At 38.1% G+C, this 23,234-nt stretch overlaps 1 protein-coding gene across 8 annotated transcripts in view; it reads right to left on the bottom strand.

Moving 5' to 3' along the window:
* Window positions 1-23,234, bottom strand: part of MPP7 (MAGUK p55 scaffold protein 7) — a 166,952-nt gene that overhangs the window by 55,633 nt on the left and 88,085 nt on the right. For all 8 annotated transcript variants that reach the window (XM_068934488.1, XM_068934492.1, XM_068934493.1 and 5 more), the window contains 2 exons: window positions 17,906-17,983; window positions 13,306-13,386 (listed from right to left, as the gene is read on the bottom strand). In XM_068934488.1, the coding sequence (XP_068790589.1) occupies window positions 13,306-13,386; window positions 17,906-17,983 (159 nt within the window). The remainder of the gene's footprint in view (window positions 1-13,305; window positions 13,387-17,905; window positions 17,984-23,234) is intronic.

The following is a 23,234-nucleotide window of genomic DNA, read 5'->3' as shown; positions in this document are numbered from 1 at the left end:
GGAGAGCTTCAGCCATCTTAATTCCTTTGTGTCCTATTTTCCTTTGTGATAGGGTTACAGAAGAAATACAGACAGACAAGCCGAAAATGGAGGCGGAAAAAATTATTCAACACTGGAAAGATTGATTTATGAGTAACTTGCATATAGGTAAAACGAAGGCAGTGAAGTCACGCAGAGACAGGTGTCAAAGTAGAAAAACTCAAAGACAAAGCTAAAATTGCTCGGAGGAGACTGGATCCACTGAAAGAAAGGCTGACAGAGCATCAAAGTGGAAGGAGAAGCCTAAGAATCATAAAAGCCAAGTATGCACAAGAATTTAGGAAGCAGTCGAGTAAAAACAGCAGAAAGAGCTGAAGCATCATGGTGAAGGCACACACGCTCTGGAATTTGGCACGTAAAAGTGATTGCATTTGAGCACAGTTTGGAGAAGAAAGGAATAAAAATAGAAGGTATTCAGAATGAAGCTATACATTTAAGAATAACTGGTAAACAGCACAAAATTAACAGGAGAAAAGGGAAGTAAGAATTTAGGAAAGAAGGAAAGAAAAAAAAAAAAGAGCCATCATTCTTCCTCTACAGGAAAATCAGTCTTTAAATGTACTCTCTTGAGTACATATGGTGGACTTTACACTGATGTAGAATAAGCGCGTATGAATTCCACTTCACTGATCCCACTCTCAGTAACGGGTGATAAAGCAGCCTTCCGAAAAGGGCAGCATATGGCAGTCGCTTAACCATCAACACGGCTTGCTGAATAAGTGCAACCCCACCCCATGTGCAAGGTCAGCACAGTTAAGTGTGAGCAACAAGAGGACAGGCAAAAAAAAAAAAAAAAAAGGCCTTTCTCAGCGGGCAGATAAGAACAACTGCGCGAGCTGAATTTCTGAGCTTGCCTAAAGCCTGAAGTATAATCTAGAAGTGGGAGCAAGCTAAAAAACAAGAGAAACTGGAAGTGCTGCTGAAGAGACCAGAGGATGGCTGTGTAACAATGGACTAAAAACTCTTAGGAAGTAAAACCAGTGAGTATGCAGGTTACAGTAACCATTTATCAAGCAGAAAAGGGATAAAATTCCTTCTGAAGCTAGGATATTCTAATCCCTTCTCAGCAGAAATCTAAGATTTTCTGTTCTGACTAGAATCCCCAAGTCGGACATGCACAGCACGTAATGTTAAAGAAATCCGTTAACTTCAAAGAAATGGACGCGTTTTACTTTGGCTACGGAAGAACATTTACGCTACTCGGTAAACGTAAGCACAAATCTCTTGACAGTGATGGGAAGAAAACTGAAAGCATGATTCTCAATTTGTGATCACAAAACCAACGGATGTAATAATTCATAGAAAAAAACAGTTAATTTGCTTCTTTCTGTCCTTCGAATACTTTTTTCTATATGTTGTCTGTGAGTTCCTCAAAAATTATATATTATGTGAGATGGTAGCAGCTAGGTACGTACAAAAGAGAAAAAACATTCCCTGCTTGGGGAATGTTAGCATCCGCACTTCAAACAGAGTGGCCTTCAAGTTCAAGCTTGTTCAATTAGCAATTCAATTCCTTTTTTCTCCCTAGCTGACTTTGACGCAGTTGGGTCACTGTAGTGACTCAAAGTATTTTAAATACATACCATACATGTGTGTTTTTGTGTTTTTAATATCTACCACATATTAATGTTTTTAGCATGGTAACATCTCAGTTAGATCAATATTAAGTATATATTACTTCTTCCTCTTGACTATGGTGGATTTTTATTCCTGAATATATGAACTTCCTTTCACAAAAGGGTAATTTCCCTGCCTGAAAATGCAGTTTCTTGATTTCAGATCCACCAATCTGAACTGATGCGTTTACCTGCAGCTGTTAGTCAGACAGCAGTAGCCAATAGCAAACTGGACTTTCTGCATCCTCAGACTCCCACTTCCTTTTGCTCATTGCCTGGAGCCCCTGGAGACGCTTCCAAAGTCTAACTACTCTCAGTGTCCATAGAAACTCACAGCCCGTCCATGTCATCTGGTAAAGGTGTTAATATTCTTCCAGATGGTAGCCCTATGTTTTCCTCAGTTGTGGCCTCTCCCTCTTCTACTCGCACATGGCTCTTAGCATGGCAGAATGAGCTCTGATTTTAAACCAACAATGAAGAATCTGACCGAAGCATCTCTTAAACTCACAATGTGATTCATTTAGCCCAAGTGTTCTTGAAATTGCAAGTCCTTGGAGTACCTTCCAAGAGCACAAACAGATGATTTTCAGGCTGCAAAATGACTAGAAATGCGCACCCTCCCAATATCCTGGCAATCCTTGATCAGTTCCTATTTTGAAGAAGTGGTAGCATCCTGATAATATCAAATGTCTGCAGCAGTAACATGCACCTGTTCTTGGTCTCAAACCACCTGAAGACCCTGCCTGCCCCCAAAAAGCAAAAATATCTACCAAAGTAAGAGCTGAAGTTGCAGTTACTGTTTCCAAACCCATATCTTTTAGAATCTGCCTAGCCTTTACGAATCTGCCTAGCCCTTACTTTGATAATAGCATGATGCTTATGGTCTTAAAATGAAAAAAACCCTACTGATCTGTAAACTTAAATGAATCTGGACCTATTTCATTCCTCCAAAAAAGGAAAACATATATTATTCTAGGAAGAGGAGGTCGTAAATTCAGCTACAAGTAGAGGACTCATACTATGCGAACACCTAACTAAGAACACCTAACCAGTTTAGTTTTTAAGTAGTTCTACTTGCTTTGCACTTTTCCCATAGTGAAGACTAGAAGAACTGTTTCCATACATCAGTTTAACTAAATTCAGAAATCATTCTGGAGAACTGAAAAGTTGCAGTGAGTATGATCTTCACTATTATATGTAAGTGAATTTGCTATAAGTACGTAATAAAATTGTCACAGAAGAATTATAAATTATTAAAATAGGCATGGTGCAATAGAACAAATTTACCTTTTAAATACTAATGTTCTTTTAAAAAAAGGCCAACAAAATAGTGGATACAGGCAAAAAGCTGACAAATTCTGGTGGATTTCCAAAATATTTGTCCTAAAGAGCCTTCCAGAATTACATGCTCCGTAATCATGGGAAGAGATGCAGTCTTGATGCTGACTAGAAACCCAGGAAAGGAGGGAAAACAAACAAACAAACAAACAAACAAACAACAATTAGGAATCCATACTAGACAGCTACTGAACAGATTCAGCAATGAACTAGAAAAGAGGAGACTTGAATCTCAGATAGTTCAGACAAAATATGGCCTGATAACTGCAAGGGAAAAGCAGCATAAAAAGAGGATAACCAATTTTCACTGAGAAAAGGGCCTACTTGCTTCATACAATGCAATTTTTCCATTTTCATTAGCTGAACAGAGTTGCGATTTGAAAAGGAGGTGATCTTATCCACACTGACTTTTTCCTCCTCCTAAATTACTAGTTTTAGTATTGTTTCCAATCTTTATGTGCTATATGTGAATGCTACGGTTAAATGCACGCAAATCAAAATTTTTACATGGGATTCATGTTGGTTATTTCATGTGTAAAGTCTGTATATGTAACTACAGAATTTCTTTGATTTGCTTTTCAAATCTTTTATTTTCTCCAGCCAACCTGCCTGACTTTGTTTTTGTTTATTATAGCTATCACTTTTTTATTATATATGTTAGCTGCTAGTGAGTATTAGCATTTCTATACATCTAAGATGATTGCAACACAGGCTGCTCATTTTAACATCAGTTCAGCTATCACATGAAACAGACTCGAGAGCATGACCAGGGTAATATGATGATTGTTACTTAAACATATGTACACAGTATTATTTGATCTCCTTTATATTGTTATACGTATGCTCTGTCAGCTTCTTCCACATTAAGAGTGTGCTGCAACTGCTTCCTGATTTTCTCTGGCTGCCAGAAGTGAAAGTCAAGGTGTTTCTTGCTGTTTTTCAAAAGGATTGTTTTGCTATTACATCTTCATTTTACTTCTTCCATTCCAGTACTAAGTACATGCTAAAATAAAGAGAGGAACATATTCCCCCAGCATTCCCCACCTAAAAAAGTTTTCCAAAACAAAACTCCTTAAAATGGGCATAAATGGAAATAGAAACAGGAAGTCAAGCTGAAAAGGTGCAAGTTTAGATTCAATTTTTTCTCAGACAAGGATGCCAAACGGTGTGGGGGAGGGCTTCCCAAATTGGCAACCTGCTGGAAAAAGTAAAGAAAATCTGTTGAATAACCCACCTTTCACTGATTCACAGTTACAGACCTAACAGGGAGTATTCTCTAAAAGGGAGCAATCATTTTATTTGAGTGGCATACACTCATCATAAAATTTCACTTCATTTCTGCATCAAATCCACAGGAATTACTTCCTTCAAAACAGCTGGAGGGTTCAACTTGCAGCACACATACACCAGGACTCAACAAGAACTAGATCCAGCTTCAAAAAACATAGAAAAATAGCCTTCGATCTGTCTATTCAAGTGAACAAGGGAGACATGTATTTTAAGAAAAGTACATAAAATCACCTCAATCTCCTCCTCTGCCTTCTTTCTTTTTGACTATCTCTTTGGCAAATAAAAGGCAGGAAACACTGGGCAGGAGCATCTCAATCAGTTGCTAATAAAAGTCTCCACATCACTGTCCACTCTCCCTTGGCTTCGTGGCTGGTACGCTCAGGTCATCTACAGGCTATCCATCAAATAGTGATATCAAACCATCAGTGCTGTGTTCCTTGCTTCCTTCTGAGATAATCTGCATGTATTACTTGGAAAATAACTATTTCTCTGTTACTGTCGATGTTTCACATCATACCATCCCAAATCAAGCTGGCTCTTGCAGGCTTACCAGTTAATGGCCTCTGATTTTGCAAAAGAGCATTAGCTAACTTTTCTGTCAACATATTAAGTACAATGTAGTGTACCCCATCATATTAATAAAGTTAAACTAGATTACATAGTAAAAAAATTCAATATAACAGCATAAGCCCTGTTACCAGCCCTGCCAGCAAACCTGGAAGATCACTGATGAGTAAATGGTTATAAAAGTATGCTTCCTAAACAGGAATTGGAGTTTCTGCTACCATGTGCCAGCACAAATACTTCATAAAGAGGAGGAGAACAGTCTCCCAGGACATATCCAACACATGAGCAAAAACAGGAAATGGTGGTACACTCAGGAGGAGACACCTTAAAAGAACAGGGCCACAACGTCTTCTAAGCACTCAAGATACTGTTAAACAGTGCAAATGCAGCTCAGATGTTAACTGACCTGAAATTCGTATTTGGCTTTTCCAGATGCAAACATTGAACAGTTTCAGGCAAATCCCAACAATTTCCAGCAGAAAATGTTGATTTTGCAGAAACCATGTTTTGTAATGAAAAAGCCCTGATGGAAAATCCTCAACAAGCTCTAGTTACAAAGGAAATGGAGGAAAGAGGACAAAGTTTAGGTTAAGATTTTTTTTAATTACATGTTCTAAGAAATGTTTCATAAAATTTTCAAAGCAAAACCAGATTTGCTTTTATATTATTATAGCCCAGTATTTTCTGTGAGTACTTTGTATATTAAAGTTCTGCAGAAAAATGTGTGCTGTTTCCTGCACAGTAAACTATATTGTCAATTTTGCCAGTGACTGTAAGGCAGCTTTACAAGGCTCTCCTGATAAAGGCTTAACATGTTTATTTTTTTAACAGAACAAGTAGCACTTTGATCAGAACAGTCTATTAGGACACTATGCAAATCTAATAAGCCTCAAATAGCACAGATGATGGTATCAGCAGCTGTGTATCAAATAAAGGCTAGAGTTTACGAACTTCCCATTAAATATAAGAAAACCAGAACAGGGTAGGACAACTAATAACGTATGCTTCAAGCTAAAAAGGAGGAAATATTATATGAAGAATATAAACTGCTCTGGTTTCACTATCTGCAATTTTAGTTTTGTTTAACTCATGGTTGTATTCTGAAGGAAAGCTGAGGAGGTACTTATGAGATGAAAATGTTTACAAATGAAAACCGTTTATGCTTTGTGAAATGAAAAGACATGAATAAGTTTAAAGATATGTCAAATGAAGTGCAAGCAAAACAGCAAGTGTAATCCTATTTGCAGTTTTCTGGTGTATGCACCTTTCCCATTCCAGAGCAAATGAAAAAAACTAAAACAATTTAGTTTAAAGAATCTATATTTTCTTTGAACAGCACATTGAAGTTGTCCATGGACAAGTTAATCTGAAAACATTCCCAGTGGTATGAGAGCGCTTTTCCCTTCGCTCTGCAAGTTATCTTAAAATGACTTCCAAAATTCTACTCGTTCTAGGGTAATAAAAGAGAAGCCAAGAAAAATACTTTAAGAATGTCCACTGCTTGTTCCCTGCCCAGCTACAGGTACAGCTCCTCAAGCGCTCCAAATAATTTACATTCTCTTGTACCATGATGCATTGAACTCATTCACAGTTGCGCCTTGTGCCCTTGTTTATGTACCCGTTTTATGGTTCAAACTAGTGGCTGGAAATCCTTTCAGAGCACATAAACACAAGATAAAATACCGTGCTGAAATAGGCAGAACCACCACTGGCATTCTTAAGAGGTTAAAGAAGTTTAATTTCCTTCAGGTCGTAAGAGGTATAATCATCCTTCAGAACAGTTTTAGCACATTAAAATAATTATTGTTCTGCCTAGCACATCAGGACCACAAAGCACATATCTTCTACGGCTTTTAAAAAATGGTACATTTGCCCTGATAGGGATACATTGCAAATGACAAATCTCTCATATGTAAAGAATTAGGAATGCATCTGCTGCTATAGGCACAAACTTAAGAGCAAATGAGATCTGAATAACATATCTCACGTTTGTCTCAAAGTGAACATAATTGGGATAAAATTGTTAAAGGGTCTAAAAGATCATCCATTCTTTCTACAGTCGTCTTGGTTTTCAGCCACACCAACAAAGAGCTTAAAATGTTAAACGCTACAGTTTATTGTTTTAGTTTTTCAGATTTCAAACGTTTTATAAAATAAATGCCAATTATGCTCTGGTGCTATGGCTCTGTCCCCCAAAGAACACAGCTTTCCCAGCTTGTGAGAAAAGGAATTGAGAGTTGGCAATCATGAAGGCTTTTTAATTAAAAGCCGAACAGAATTTTAAACCTTTAAAGTATGATACAGAACATACAAATTAAACCAATGCTTATCTTTATTCCCTGCTGTCTTAGTCAGACATTGATTTTTGTGTTTATAAGAAAAATATTAATATTAATATATAAAAGTAATTGTAAAGATTTTGGAGCAAAGAATAAGAATGTAGAGGAACAAGGCAAACATCTCCTACTCAGTTGTAAAATACTCTGTAAATATCTCAGCTGGAAAGAAAAATCTAGGAATACTGGAATATACTCAGTTCTTTCCTTATTCAGTTTAAACGCAGCTACTTATTAGAAGTTTTGCCCTCCTGTATCACAGGTGATGCAAAATCAGCTCTAAAGGGAGAAAGTACTGACTACTTGTGCATATTCACCTTTATGGTTCAAACTATTATTTGCACAACTTATAAAATTTGTAAAGGTTTTCCTGAATAACAAAAAAAAAGTACACAAATATGTAATTTTTCCTAGTTCTAAAGCAAAGTAAAGTTTGTGGATAAATAAAGATGCCATTCTAGGGCTGTTTCTCTTTTGGCATTTTATTAAAAACTGCAGAAAGTATCATACTGAAAAAAAGATGTAAATATCGACAACAGAAATACTTTAGGGAAAAATAAAATTTCACTGCACTCTATTCAGTAAGTTAGAATTGTATGCAGAGCTAAGATCTAAGTCTTGATAGTATAATTTCCTTGATATTTGAAGTGAAGTCCATAGGAGCTATTTCAAGCTGAGAAATGGAATCCACATAATTTTGTTCCGTCCAGTTTTCTCAGATCTTACAGTTTTATATAAAGTAGCGTACCAGCTCTCAACAGCAAGTCAATACTCAACATATGCACCTCATCTCCTCTTGTCAGAGTCTAGTCCATGCAGTCTTGTTTAAGTGATGGAAGGGCACAAAACATCAATTTTTAAAACTCATCTATGGTTAAAAAGTGTAGTAGATTGAAATGTGAGCATTACTCCTGAAATTTTTAGATAATTTTTCTGCTAATGAATAATCAGATACTAACATAGGTTAATTCAGCCAGCTGTAAGCTGAAGAAAACAAATGTCTGTCCTATCAGAATGCCACGTGATATTCTTGCCAAGAGCTCATTTCAAGACTCTTCTACTACCTTCGTTTCTTTCATCAAACTACATAGCTAGGGTTCCCCTCCTCTTCTATCAGTTTTCTCCCTTTTCTAATGCTTCCCGAACTCTTCCAATCTCAGTTTGATCATCTTTCATATTTATTACATCTCCTCTCTTGCAGTTGGCTACCACTGGGATTCTGCTACAAGGGACGGAGTAACTCCAGTATCCACTTTTGTTCCTACATGTGGCCATACTGCAAGAGAAGACAACTTTGCTAACCTGATTGTGACAAGTCCATAAAAATAATGAATTAAATTCATTTTTAAACTTTTTGCCCTAATTTCCAAAATTCTGTACAACTACTCTCTTCACCTACATTTCTTTTCCTATCACCTAAGACCCTTAAATCTCTCCACACTATAAAGCATTAAAGCTGCGAATATTTCTCTCTTTATCCTATTATTCAAATTTTTTGGAAAAGCACATATAGGAGCACCCTCCCTGAAATCAGAAATGCCATTTCCTCCTGTATATCTGCACTATATAATTTCATTTTCTTAAATGCTTAATGCATGTCATGAATGTTTAATGGTGTGTCAAACTTCACATGCTGGGCATTTACAGCATACACTATGTAACATTAATGTTGTTATCAGACAAGATAATAGATATCTGTTTCTTCCTTTTAAACACTGGAAAGAGTCCATTATGGAAATTCCTGGTGGCGCTTCACTCAAATGTGTACAGAATCATACAACCTCATGTAAATGCCTACCAACAGAACTGGAATTTAAAATGCAGATCTTGAAAACACAAACTATATTTTAAACGCTTCTTTCAAAGAATAAGCAAGGTAAGCTTGAAATAGGGTTAAAATATCTAATTCATGGTTACACCTCAGGAATTACGAAACTCTCAGAAAGTCACTACAGGAACTGAAAGAAATCTCAGCAGCTAATTGCACGATTCCATTTCCAAACTCTCTAACGCTTATAACGAAAACAGTGGCAGCTGTTTAGCAGAACACTACACACATTACCAAACAGGCAATTAATTTAAAGTGCCAGCTCATGATGTTGAACAAGTGAAAAGCGTTAAAACGGTCTACACGTCAGTCGTAAGGAAGTCCATAACAGTCAGAACCAGGCGACAGGGTCTGCCCTCAGCAAAGTTTGTACTGAAGCCCCAGGCGCTCTGCGTCCACCTCGTGAGGCCTCAGCAAGGCCTGCAGAGGCTGCTTGGGCACGGGAGCTCCGCGCCCTGCTTTACTGCAAGGCACAAGTGGTCTGTGAGTGCTACTGTTGCCATAGCCAGTAGAAATAGACAGCTGTGGAAGAGAAAAATCTCACTTTCAGAAGTCTAAGATTCGTTTACAGGGACCCACAGCAGGTAGACCCAAGTCTGATCTGCCTGCGCTTCAAGTCACCCAGACACGACCCAGCTCTGGCCCAAAAGCTATTCAGGCTAGAGCTGCACAGCACTGTGCCCGAGCTGGCATGCTCTGCTGACAACTCTCTGACAATTAATTTACCTACAGCTGACCAGATAGATAGACACAACCTTAAGGTTTGTATTTTACTGCAGTTGAGTAAAACAAACGAAATCCCAGGGATGCCCCCATAGCTTAGAGCTTTGAAACACAGAAGCACAATATATAAGCTTGAATACATCTAGTTCTGGTTATTTACCATCATTCTAACTTTGATATATTAAATTATTCTAGCTGTTTTTTTAACAATCAACTCAGCTGGTGTTTTAAACTGGCATAACAATGCACTGGAAGTGTAAACATCCATTAACAATTACCTTCTTCATTTGATTGTAAATATTTAATTGTAAATTGTACATTTGCAGTTATGACACAAAAGACTTGATATATGTTGCTGTACTTATGATTTCTGAATGAGAGATAATGAGATGCATTTCAAAGTGCTAACTCCTGGCCTGCTTTAAAAAAAAAAATCAAACACTGCACCCAGCTGGATTCAGGTTCTAAGGTATGGAAATACTGTTCTACCTGTTGCTGTCTTTACAAAGTATAACAAGATTACAGAATGAAAATCATGAATCTTTACTCAATATTGGAAGTGAAAAACAATAGTTGTTGCTGGCCTGTGTTCACAGGACTCCACAGCTATATTTTTAATCTGTAACGCAAATGCAATACCTTACACACAGATAAACAAATGCACTTGATTTCCTGGAGCTAAGTGTTCTGTTCTAATTCCAGGATCTGGTTTAATCAGATGAGATAAAACACGAGGAAAGTGCACCTGACAAAAGCTTGGAATAAGTTCTAGCACTTTTTGAAAATCTCGGTTCTGTTAAATGTAACCGCCTGAGAAAAATATTTTCTTGTTTAAAACATTCTTCTGCAGATGAAAATTATGGAATAGCATGAACTTGTCAAAGCTTTATATATACAGATGCAAATAGATATATGCAACAAATTGGCAAAGCTTTATGTATCAGATGCAAACAGCTACATATGTAACAAAATAATTTTGTAACACAAAAGAAAAATATGTAAATATTCCTCTAATACTGCTGTTGCTGGAAACCTCTCTCAGTCACTCATTCCTTTTTTGCACGTCAACCAAGTCCATGAAGTTATTATTGCATTACAGCACCTGTCCCTTTACACAACCGTAATGCAGTAAACACATCCTAGCTATCCTTGATCTCAGCATGAATGTAGCACAGTAGAGCTGGAAGAAGATGGAAGTACGCCTGCTGTCTCCAGCTGACACCCCAGTTATAAGCCAGGTCAGGGGAGTAAAGTTTCCCTAGCAGAATAACATGCAGCTAGGATGTATGTACTGCATTACGGTTGTAAAGATATAAATGTTAAGTCATATAAAAATTTGTAGAAAAAGCCTACACAATATTATGGGAAAGGCTATCAGTTATCCTAAGTAATTTCATAGTGTGAGCAAGAGTTGTTTTAGACATCATTTTGCCCCAGCAATGTAGACAGAAGGACAAAACAAAGAAACCTTTTCCAGGCATCGGTATAATACAGAAGGGCTAAGAAATCTTAGGCAATGCACTGCAGAAGCTCAGACACAACTCAGACCCAAGAAATCTCTGGGAGGGAACGGGAGAAACTGAGTCCCCACTCCTTCCTTCCTTTCCCTTTCTGCCCTGGAGAGGATGGGAGAAAGCGCTAAAAGAATTCAAAGTCAACAGCCGACGACTGAATGCAGCACACCTGCCTCGCCGACATGATGGGGGGAGAAGTGATGTTTAGCATCTCTCCCAGCCATGCTTGCTCTGAGATGGTGGGTGGAGAAGATACTGAATGGGCAAAAATATCAGGCATTACAGGTGGTTCTGTCCCCCATCATACACAAACTCTAACAAGCAATACAGGGAGGGGAAACGTGTGCCTCACACAGGCTTAGCCAGTCTGGCCATGCAAAGGGCTCAGCATGCTACAGCTTGCCGTTTCCTTCTCCTGTAGCCAAGAAAGATACTCAGCTAAGTTAATGCACGTGTTCAAGCACATTAACCACATCAAGGGTAATGCACTTCCTTTCCTGAAATCCCACTATGACTGCCACAATGCATTTAACTCATTAAAAGAGAAAGAGAAAGACAGTGAGAAACAGCAGCCAAGAGTAAAACAGCGAGATGGGGAGACACCGAGCGACAGCGAGACAGACGGTGAGAAAGTGAAAGAGACAGCAAGGGGAGAGAGAGAGACAGTATGAAACAGAAGGAGATGAAAGAGAATGAAAGAGAGTCAGAAGAGAAAAGGACAGAGAGAGAAAGGCAGAGAAAGAGAGAAAAAGGAGGAGAGGGAAAGGTAGGCAGAGGCAGCTGTAGTAAATGCGCTGTCTTCTAACTCAATCCACTACTGCTTATAATTGTAAAATACACATAGACAGGCAGCAAGGAAATATCTACAGTGAAGCTTAGGATCTCTGCAATTTGATGAATCAACATTTTCTCTTGTAACGGAGTATGGCTAAAAAGCGATGAAATTCTCGCTTATCTCGCTGCTTATCACTTCAGAGAAAAACAGCATTTTACTTTAGTAACTGTGCAATAACCAAATGTGTGAAAACCTTTACAATAAGGGACATCATTGCTCCAAGTTTTAAAATTTGGAAGGCTTTGAAGATATCATATATCTCGGGTTCTGAATCACTGTTAGGAGGAATATAAGGAAGCAACTGTCTCAAAAAGTGCTATTTCTCCTCTTCCCAGCACCAAAGCTTTTCTCTAAACCTATCAGCTGCTGCATTTAGTTATTGTTGCAACGTGCAGCTAAAGCACTCAGCGCTGCAATTCCCTGTCCGAGTGCAGAAATAATGCGATAGTATGCTTTAATAACAATACACAGGGGAGGTTCTGGCTGCGTATCAGGAAACAATTTTCACTATGAGGATAACGAGGAACTGGAACGGGCTGCCCCGAGAGGGTGTGGAATGCCTGTTCTTGGATATTTTCAAGACCTGACTGGACAAAGCCCTGAGCAACCTGGCCTGCTCACCCTGCTTGGAGCAGGATGTTGGACTAGACGCCCTCCCAAGCTCCCTTCCGACCTGACTGAGTCTATGGTCCTTGTATTCTACTGTCAAATAAAAGGTGTCAGGTTCTCAAAATGCACTACAGAGAACCCCTGGAGTTTTGCAGAACAGTTTTCAAAATGAGAATTTTTTGAAAATTATGTTAAGAGCATTGTTCCAAGTATAAGGTCATGGTATTTATGCACAAGGTACGTAATTTGCAATTAAATCAAAGTTAGTTAAAGATTGAAGTCTTTTTAGTAAAAAGACATTTTTAATAAATTTATGAAGAGTATGCAATAAAAATTAGCAAAAGAAAAAAGTCTAATATCTACTTTTTGGAATATCCATTGTAAAGAAACAGCAGCTTTCTATGGAATTGCTTTTACAAATATCAGTAACAGTGTAATAACTTACTGGCAACATTTGATGTATTTCTTTGTAGCAGGTATTTCCTATTAATCTTGTGTCCCTTGTTAAAAACACACGTACTCATCAAAGCAGACAAAAACCGGTGAAGGCTCAGAAAGCAGACGCGCACACCCGTGCGGTAAGCACTTTGCAGGTGCAACGCATGCTCACCTTGAGATTGGGCTTTGCCAGTAGCTTCAGCAGCTCTCTGATCTCACTGTTCAGTGGCTTGCTCTGCAGCTCCTCAGCCAGCTGTGCGGGAGATTGAATTGACACAAAGACCATTAGGAAAGCATTGTTGTATCCAGCGCATCAGTGACAACCGAGAATCTATCTTGTTCAAGGTTATTACTTTCCAGTGTGTTAAAACAGAAGCCAGCGTGAAGAAAAACACCATCAATCACTGTGCTTCTTTTTCTGGCCCTCCGTGGACCAGATTTAAGCCAGGCCTTTCGGCTCAGTTTAACACAAGTAATCATTTCTGGCAACAGTGGAGCCAGATCACATTCTGATTTATAGCAATGAGGGCAAATCCCAGCACTTCATTTAAGTGAATGGTCCTTTGCGTGCAGACAAAGGACTGCTTGTAAAAATGACTGGATCAAACTTTGACACTGTCTATAAAAAACAGCTTCTGAATGAGGTGGTGAAATCCACACTGCTTCCAAAAACCGACAGTAGCTGTGCTGTTTAGGACTGGGATAAGAAAGCAAAGTGCCCCTGCAGTGCAAGCAACCTGAACCTTTTATTATGTTTACACATACACTGGAAGCAGCTTGTTAAATGTAAAGCAGGTTAATCATAATATCATTTATAACAGGTCATCAGCTAGTCAAAATGCACAAAGTATGTCCTAACAACAAGATCAGTAACTTATGTTTGGTTACCCTACAAAACTGTGGTTTGGTGAACAATAAAGCAGCAGTCTAGCATTTAATCCCACGGCTAGTTGGCTCACGTCTTGAGTTTTTCTTATCACTAAATTCTCAGCTAATTTGGACTCAAGAGGCATATTTTACTACACAGTTTCAGACTTCAACTATTTTTCCAGAAGAAGGAAAAGCTAAAACATATTTCATGACATTGAACTATAGTTTAAAATTCTGAGGCGACCGAGTTCACAATCCAAATTTTCATTTCAGATAATCACTTATTTTCTTTGCTTTACATCAATACCATGACAATTTCTCAGGGAAAGACTGGCGATTTGAAGTAAGCAATTTAATTCATCTAGTTTAACTTTACATTCTTACTTTCCGTTTTTTTATAAATTAAGATTTCAAAAAATAAATTGGCATATAAGCATATTTTGCATAAATTATGCATAATACAAGCAAATACAGCATAATATAGAAGCAACTAAACTAACACCAAACACAGTTTGAATACGTTTTGTTTTAACCTTCAAACTAACACAGTTAACAGAACTGAAAATAAAAATTTATCACCTACATTCCCTATAATTCATAAGGCAAAATTGTTCATCAGACACATCAATGCTAATCTTAACAATCTTCTTACATTAATACAGTAGGATTAGAAAAAATCTCTGTAGGAAAGGTCCCAATAACATATCTGATGCACATAAAACCAGGGATCAAGGTAATCTGACTGAAATCTACTCTGCCGGTTCTGTGGAGGAGCTTTGCAAAGCTGAAAATAATCTGTGACAGAAATGACAGCAGTTCAACAACACAGATTCCCCTTTGTTCTCCTTTCCTTCTTTAGCTTGTACGACGCGTTACTGCAGAACAAAGTCTAGGCATTTGTAGTTTCATTGATCAAGACTACTAATCAGGCGACAAGAATGACCGCTTCGGTGTTTGTCAGACGGCCTGCGTACACGCAGAGCTGCCGCTGCTTTGATGCTGCACATGCAGATACTGGTACGTAAGATTTGGAAGAGTCAGAAAGAGGAAAGAACATTTTGTCGTTATTTTAGCAGGCTGTTTTCTAGTCTCATTGTAACTTAGAAAGTATTTGTTCAGAGATGAAACAATTACAAACTTGTTTCATATCACTCACTTAATTTAAAAGACTTTTGCGACTCTTCCTGTGAAAGTCTCAAAGGTAGACACCACAAGGGTCACGTGTAATCTAAAGAAACAGGAACACAAGGCGGTGCTTCCCGATTAGCAAACGCATGTCAGCAGAGCTGCTGGCGGTGCTTCCAGCAGTTTTGGACTGGATTTTTGTTTGGTTTTTTGTTGTTGTCGAAGCGCAACGACTTGCGACTGCTCTAAGCAGGAGCTGGACGGAACACTTTGGGAACAAACATTGTTACCGTAGCTGATCACCGTATACGGCAAGACTGCCAGAAAAGCTGCCAGAGAAACTTCCAAAATCCACTACTGAGGGAACCAAACATTTCACCAAGTTCTTTATGAAAAGCTGCCACTATAGAGAGGGGGAAACAAAGCAACGCAGAGCCGTGGATTTGGAGTGAGTTTGGCTAAAGAAGGAATCCTAGGGCCTGAGGGTTTAAAGTTTCTTGGGAAAGTTATGAAACTTCTTTGGGTATTACAGTACCCCTAATAACTTCAAGGCCTAGTTTGCAGTATACAACTGTACTTCAGGCAACGTTTGCACGGTTTGCATCAAACCAAGAGCTCTACATCAGACACTGCTGCTCCAAAATAAGAGGCAAACAGAATCTGCGATGGAAAACTCAGCATAAAAGTTACTGGGGGCCAGGGGAGAGGAGAGAAGGCAGCGAGGAACATGAAAATGTTCCAATTGTTACCTCTAAAATTGCTATATAAAGTAATACTAAACATAAGGCTAAAAAAAGCACTCTTAAAACAGTTTTTAGTCATGTTAGCAGCACCCCAAATTTAGGTTTTAAATCAAACAGGAAACATGCACTTGTTAATAAGAATATTTCCTTGTTTGTTTAACTATAGAACAGTTAATATCACTAGGAAAAGAACATTAAAGCATATTGAAATAAAAGCGTGTGCTATATCACTAACATGCTCTCAAATCCCTGAATTTGACAACTAGTCAGACAAATGTGCCAAACATTGAATAGCACTTTAATCCTCAACTCCATGTGTCTTAGAGTTACCAAAAACACGGCACATAAATTAACTTGCAAGCTTGAATTTTGCTGATAACCACTGAAATATACAAAATCCCCCCATAACACGTAGCCCGACTGCAGCTGCCAGAGGACACTGCACTTTCATAGGATGCTGCCCATAAAACCAGCTATTCCACTATACCTACACAAAAACGAAGTACTAGCAAGAGGATCTTTAAAAAGAAGCTGTGCGTATAAAGCAGGCAGGTGTCTACAGACATTCACGTCTCGACACAAATCCATTCTAAAAATACTACCATATATACATAATAATATATTCACTGGGTAAAAAAACCCAACCTCTCATAACTGAAGAGTGACAGAGTACTTTATTTTGGGAGTTTCCAACACCGTACATTTTAAATGGGGCAGAACAAAGAACGAAGTTGCTCAGCATTTCTGAAAATATCAAAAACTAAGGTTTGCATCCAAAAATAAGAAACTGATTCTTATTAGGAATTTTAGCCCAGAGATCAGTAACACAAATGTTAACAAGGATTATTAATATGTCATCAGGAACTTAATGAAGAGAATTTCAACTAGCTTTCTAGTTTTCGAAATTACTATTAACATTATTCAAAGCTACATGAAGGTTATAAAAATATTACTAATATATGCCTAATGTCAAAGCTAATGCATTATTATATTTGGTATGTCATAGGATATAGATTTCCTCCCACTGAAACATTATTAAATGACAATATATCCTTTTTCACATAGACTTCAAATATATTTAATTTAGTGTTTCTCTTAGATGCTGCCATCCTCAGTTCACAACATTTAACCAATTGTCTAATTTAAAAATCAAAGGGTATTAATTATGCAAAAAAACAGGTAAGCTTTTAAAACATCTATAAAATACGACAAGTTTCAAACATGCCATATTTGAAACAGATCCCAATACATATTGCCTTTTCCAAAAAACAACCTGAGATCATCAATTGCAACAAGACTTCTGGATTTCACCTAAACCACAGTTTATTAAACATTTCTCTGTCCTGGCCTACCTCAAGTTCAGTCATAGTTTATACAGGTGTGTGCACAATTCATCTGAATCCTAGAATTAACCAAACAGCAAGAAATGGCAGGTTGGATTTTTTTCTTTAAAATAAAAATTATAGTAACAGGAAATTAACTACTCCATCAATGCCGACCACTTCTACAATTTATTTTTTGGTTATGAAGGTAATTTGGAAAGCTCCAATATCCATAAATCACTACTGTACTTTTTCTTAAATATTTTTTTTTCAACAGCCCTTCTTCCTAGCCATTTCATATGCCTCATTTCTGTAGTATTATCTGTCATTTTTCATGTTCTGTCAGCAGTACAGCTATCTCATTTGTCTTTATTTTTCCAAAGCATTCCTCTTGTCTGTGACTTTCTCCAAACACTAATAGCTGACAGCTTTTTCCCTCCCAGTAGAGTTCCAACCTGTAATTTCTATTACGTAGTTACCAAAGCAGAACAAGAGGCTATCTAGATGCAATGTTTTTATAACAGGCAAGTGAATAAATATCAAAGTAATATCAGCAACAAGCCCAGTGATGACAGCACCTTTGGAAACATTTGCAGCTTCTTATGATTTCAGCTCAGAGGATTACATTCATATGTTTGCACTACGAGGAGTTCTGCTTGCAGACAGTTTTTTGGGAGACTGGGTACCAGTGATCTCAGCAGGGGACACTTACATCATCTGCCAAGGCTGCTGCACCGTGGAGTATGGGCACAGGGTTCTGTTTTTCATAATAATGCAGTTTTTCATGAATCTAGAAGACAATAGCACAAAACAGTAAGTTTATTTAGCAGCAAGAGAAACATGACAAATAACCCTGTTGAGTTAACTGATCTGCTGAGTGTCTGTAACTAAAGAAACATCCTTATAGTAACCTACAGGCAGCAATCATGTAAATGTAATTCATCATCATCCTCTGTTGAAGTGCTAAGAATATGAAATCAGATGGAAAAAATGCTCAGTATGTAGACCAACCCACAGAAAATCTAAACATTTGTGATTTTTCTCCCCTGGCTTTCTATGTCCATATTTCTAACATATTGCTTTAAGTATCAATTACATTTTATATTGCTGCTGAAAACACAAAGCATAAAGTGTTTATCCCCAAGATGGATATAAAAAAACCCTGTAAATTATGATTTATGAAGTGAAATAATAGCCTGCCACCCACATCTTGACAGACAGTTTGGTGGAGCGGCTGCCGTCATTAAAATAATTCAGAAATAAGGGCACAGTAGTGCTAATATGAATTCTAACACATCTAAGAGAAAAAGGCAGTACTCCAGCAAATTAAAGTCATGTAGGAGCATGTAAAGTTTTTAATGTAGACTCATCAAAATTAAGAATGCAGGTGCTTTAGTTCTGTCAAAAGGAGACAGGATACACCATCACTTAGATTGCCAACCTCTTTCCTCTCCACAAATCATGCATTGCAAATTTGAGATTTTTCCAACGTTAAAGCTTAAAACATCCAAAATATTTCAAAGCGTCTAACAAGTTTCTTTAAAGTTATTGCAGAATGGCATAAAGTAATTGATTAAACATTCCATTTTATTTACACTATTTGCCTCAAGATACAAGCATACACAAATATTAATTAAAAATCAATAAATAAAAAATCTAGCAACTCTATCTGAATCGACGTAAATACACTTCACTCTCAGATTGCTGCCTCAGTCCCTCTCCTCCGAAACGGGCCTGGACTCCAGAGGGTTGGAGGAGCTGCAGCAGCCGCCGAAACAGGCGCTGCGGCTCCTGGCAAGCAGGGGAGCGCACGGGCTGCCAGAGGGCCCTGGGCTGGCAGCTCTGCTGGGAGCCCCTCGCGCGCAGCCCGCCTGCGGGAGCCCGGGGCCACCCGGTCCCTCCCTGGCGCGCCGCTGGGGGAAAACTGTCCCGAGGAACGGGGCAGACTCCAGGCAGCAAGCACAGCTGGAAAGAGCAACCAGAGCAGTGATCTTCCCGCATTCAGGAAATATTGTGAACGGCTGGATCGTCTCTGTTTCGCGCTGACTGACTTGCGCCCTCCAGCCTTCCCTCCTCTTTCACATTTGCTTTTCCTCGGCGTCCTTTTACTCGCTGTTCTCACTTCCCAGGGCTCCCCACCCCTTTCTTCTGAATTCACACTGAACTCCTAACAACTACGCATACAGAAGAAAATAATGTTATGTAAATGACACTTGCCATTTTTATTGTTCTTTCTGCTATGTCTCATAACACTTTCTCAATCGCTGTCTGGTTTTATTCATTTAAACTGTAGTTCTCTGAAGTAAAGGCCATACGATACTCTGTTAATGCAACGCGGCATAACAAGATCTAAGTCTTAGCAAATTTATAGAGATGATGAAGGAATCAACTACGATTATTTCTATAAGTGGCTTGTTAAAGGATATTACAGTTCTGAAGTGTCAAGATGAAGACGAAACAGTTGCTCAAATACTAAGAGATCACTTCATAAAATGATTTCTTCTGAACTGTATTTGTACTCAGAACATGAGTTTGAATTCTGTTTGTGAACATAGCTTATGTAGACATCGTTTACTCAGAAAAACTAAGAGTAATCCAAATTGGATGTGACCAAAAACACAAATGACTGGAAAAGTTCATATTTCTAGCTTATAAAGCACAGAAATTAAACAAAACAAGGAGCTACAGCTTCCTGAGTTTAGCTGAAATTCATAGTTTACTTAGACTGCGAACTTGAATATCTAAAAGGCTTAATAAATCAAAAAGCCTCAACTCCATCATTTTTTTATTGCTTCAGCCAACATCTTGACTCTATCCAGGCTGAACTTCAGTCAGCTCTGAGCTTAAAAGCAGTTGCCTGTGGCTGTCTCCTATGTTCTCTAGCAAGTAAAAGAGCCACTTCTGACAGAGCTGTTTTTACCCCGGATACCCAGCAGGTGCCTTCACCACTGAAACTAGAAAAAGGAAAAAGGAAAAAGAAAGCCAAGATATTCTTCCATAACTCACCCATCTTGCAAAAAATGTTACAGAACGCTAAATTCATGTAACACAAATACAGTTTTAAAAGGAGGTATTATGCAACTTTAACAACTGGCTATTGGCACTGCCTATAACAAGGAGATGGCTGAAAATATTATATTTTCCTAGCAGTGGATATCAGAATTCAGCAAAGCATTTCAGGAAAATCATTAAGATTTTATTAGATTATGGATGGTAACCGACAAAACAAATCTTAAGCATACAATGGAAGCCAATCAAATAAGCAAGAAAATGTAATTATTATTACTAGACAGCGCTGGGCATTAGGCTTTGCTACCTCAGGGTGGAAGTTTCATTCCTTTACTGTAGTGGCACTATGGCTGATATTAGTGATAAACAGCACCTGTTCTGTGGCAACCGACACTGCAACTTCAGCACACCTCCACTCAATCTGCAATAGCAGTTTTGTTCAAAAAAAATCTGATTTGATTCAGTGGGTAGTATTTTGCCTTGTCTGTTAAATGACTTCAGGGTTTTCTTTCTTTTTAATTAGATATTTATACTGCAATATCTATCTTTCATCTCCTTATACTTTAAGGGAGTTACATGAGCAAATTAAAAAGCACTGGTCAACGCGCAAAGCTGCAATAAACTCACAATACAAGGATTATCCTTCCTGTCAAGTACAAAATTATCATACATATCATAAAAATACTACTTCCTACTACTCTCCTACAGATATTGCCCACCTCTAACTTCTGGATAATTGATGTACTTATATTGTATGCAGCACTTATATATAATAGGTTCCTGAATTCAGTAAGATAGGACATTTTGTGCAACTTAACGGAGAAAACAAAAAACTGCAGTGAGGCAAAAATATGTTCATGTTTTTTCAGGCAGCTAACAAATTCCTATAAGTAAATCTTGAAGTAGTATTTAGACATAGCATTCAAGTGGGCCCTGTTCAAATCAAATACATTTTTAAAATACTTCAGAATGACAGTCTGTATTTTAATATCTTAAGAAGTATCTTTGGCTAGTTACAAAGAGCTAGTTAAAATGTGTAATATTTACTATTCAGATGCTTTCTTAAGTAAATGTCCAGTTCAAACAACTCCATGGTTAAAAAGCTGTAAGTTGAGGCTGTAACTTACACATGCTGTTTTAATTTGATTTTTGAAATTCTTCAGGCTTGATCCCTGCTTATTGTGAAATTTTTGAAGGAAATGACAAGGATGGCACAGGCTGCATTCCTTGCTTATTTTTTGAGGAAAAAAATTCATGTACTGAATACACTGGGAAGGTGGAGAGGTAACAAAGAGAAGACAGGATAACCCACATTTCCTTGTGTTTAAAAATTATATTCCCTTTTAAATGCAGCCCCACAAGTGACTGCAATAAGAAGGGCAAGTCATTTATACAACAACCCTAATTACTTTAAGCCCTTTACAGGTAACAATTAGAATTGTTCTAACTCTTTTTCCACTAATATCACACTTATGCAAACTCAAGGGCTATGAAACGTGAAACCCTATTCTGATGGCAGGCTCAATAAACACTGGTTAGCTTTCCTCGGTGTTGCTCTGCAATAGTTCCTGCAAGTTTTATGAACTTCTTCCTTTTCTTCATTTCAGGGATCTCAGGCCTAGCCTCAGTCTAAAAAAAACAGGTCCATTCCTACAGCCAAATCAGACCAAGAGCTAGCTGGTAGGGACCGCTCATATTCAAGAGCACTCACAGACCCAAGCTCTTTAACCTAAGCAAATGGTACTTTTACCAGATTGGGGGGGGGGGGGGGGCCAGAAACTGGACAAATATGGCAATTTGCACATGACTTAGGATCCTGAAAACATTAGCATAAATAAGGACCAAGGAAGTGACTAAAATCAAGCCAAGCATTAACAAATGACCTATCAATATAAAAACCTCTTCCCTATACCTTTATGGGCTCTTAAGGTGCGAGCCAATCAGTGGACCTGCCATACTTTCAGACAGAGAAAACAAGACAGACAGACTCAAGATTAAAACCACCCTAAAACCAAAGTGAAAGAAGTGAAGAGACTCTGGAAAGACTGCATATCCTCACTTCACCCAACATAATGATCTGTGAGTACTGATATAATCAATAGCCAAACATTTTTACTTCTCTTCACTCTTTTTCCTTTTCTGTATCTTCAGAAAACTGGTATTATTACACCATCTGTAAGCGTAACCACACTCTGCAGTGAGATGCAATATGGAGAAACCTGAACTTCCTTGGCTATTGGAAACGGTTTAGTCACAGTAACAGCTGGCAGATCCAGTAAGGCTCATATACCTTAGCTAAATGTTGTCACTTTGTGAGGAACCTTGTAAAATAAACATACATCAGAAAACGGTCTAAAACAAATCATTCCTGAAAAGAAATGTCTAGTCACAGCGATCAGTTTCACAGTAAAAAGGGATCAGAGTGAAGGATTATTTCCCTAAATCCTCCTCCCCTTCTACAACTATTAGTCTTATGCACTCTTCATGCAGACTTTTCATTTTCCTAATGTAGAGGCAAACCTTTACAAGGCAGCTCAATTTATCCAACAGGCGCTTAAAATCTTGAGTGAAGAACTGATTACAGGCAACAGGTTTGGCTCTGACAAGACTTTACTTTGTACCTCCTGAGATAGTCAGTTTTGGTCCAAAGCTATCTTCCAATAGTTACACTTAATTTCCAAGAGGACTACCGCATTTTCTTGCTTTTTAACCACAAACATGAAACACACACCAGTAGTGTTACTAGTCCGAAATAGCAAAGATTCTAAACTCTTTCTCAAAGGTCTGAATACTAAAGGGAAAAATACTAATTTTGCTATACATTCTAGAGTTTAATGCCTGCTTAAATAATCCATTTCTCTGCTGGATAATACGCTGCAGGGAATGATCATGCTACCATACCTTATCAGAAGACAGAATATTTTCTATTGAATATGTAGTGTATCGGTAGCGTACAATTCAATAACCACTAACTCTGAGCCTGACCATCCAAACAATATTTTACCCATCCAGACTGTAATACTCCAACTTGC

This window comes from Struthio camelus, chromosome 2 (genome assembly GCF_040807025.1).
Source record: "Struthio camelus isolate bStrCam1 chromosome 2, bStrCam1.hap1, whole genome shotgun sequence".
In the NCBI taxonomy this organism is placed as follows: Eukaryota; Metazoa; Chordata; class Aves; order Struthioniformes; family Struthionidae; genus Struthio; species Struthio camelus.
The sequence above is the reverse complement of the archived record's forward strand: the minus strand, read 5'-3'. Positions and strand labels throughout refer to the sequence as shown.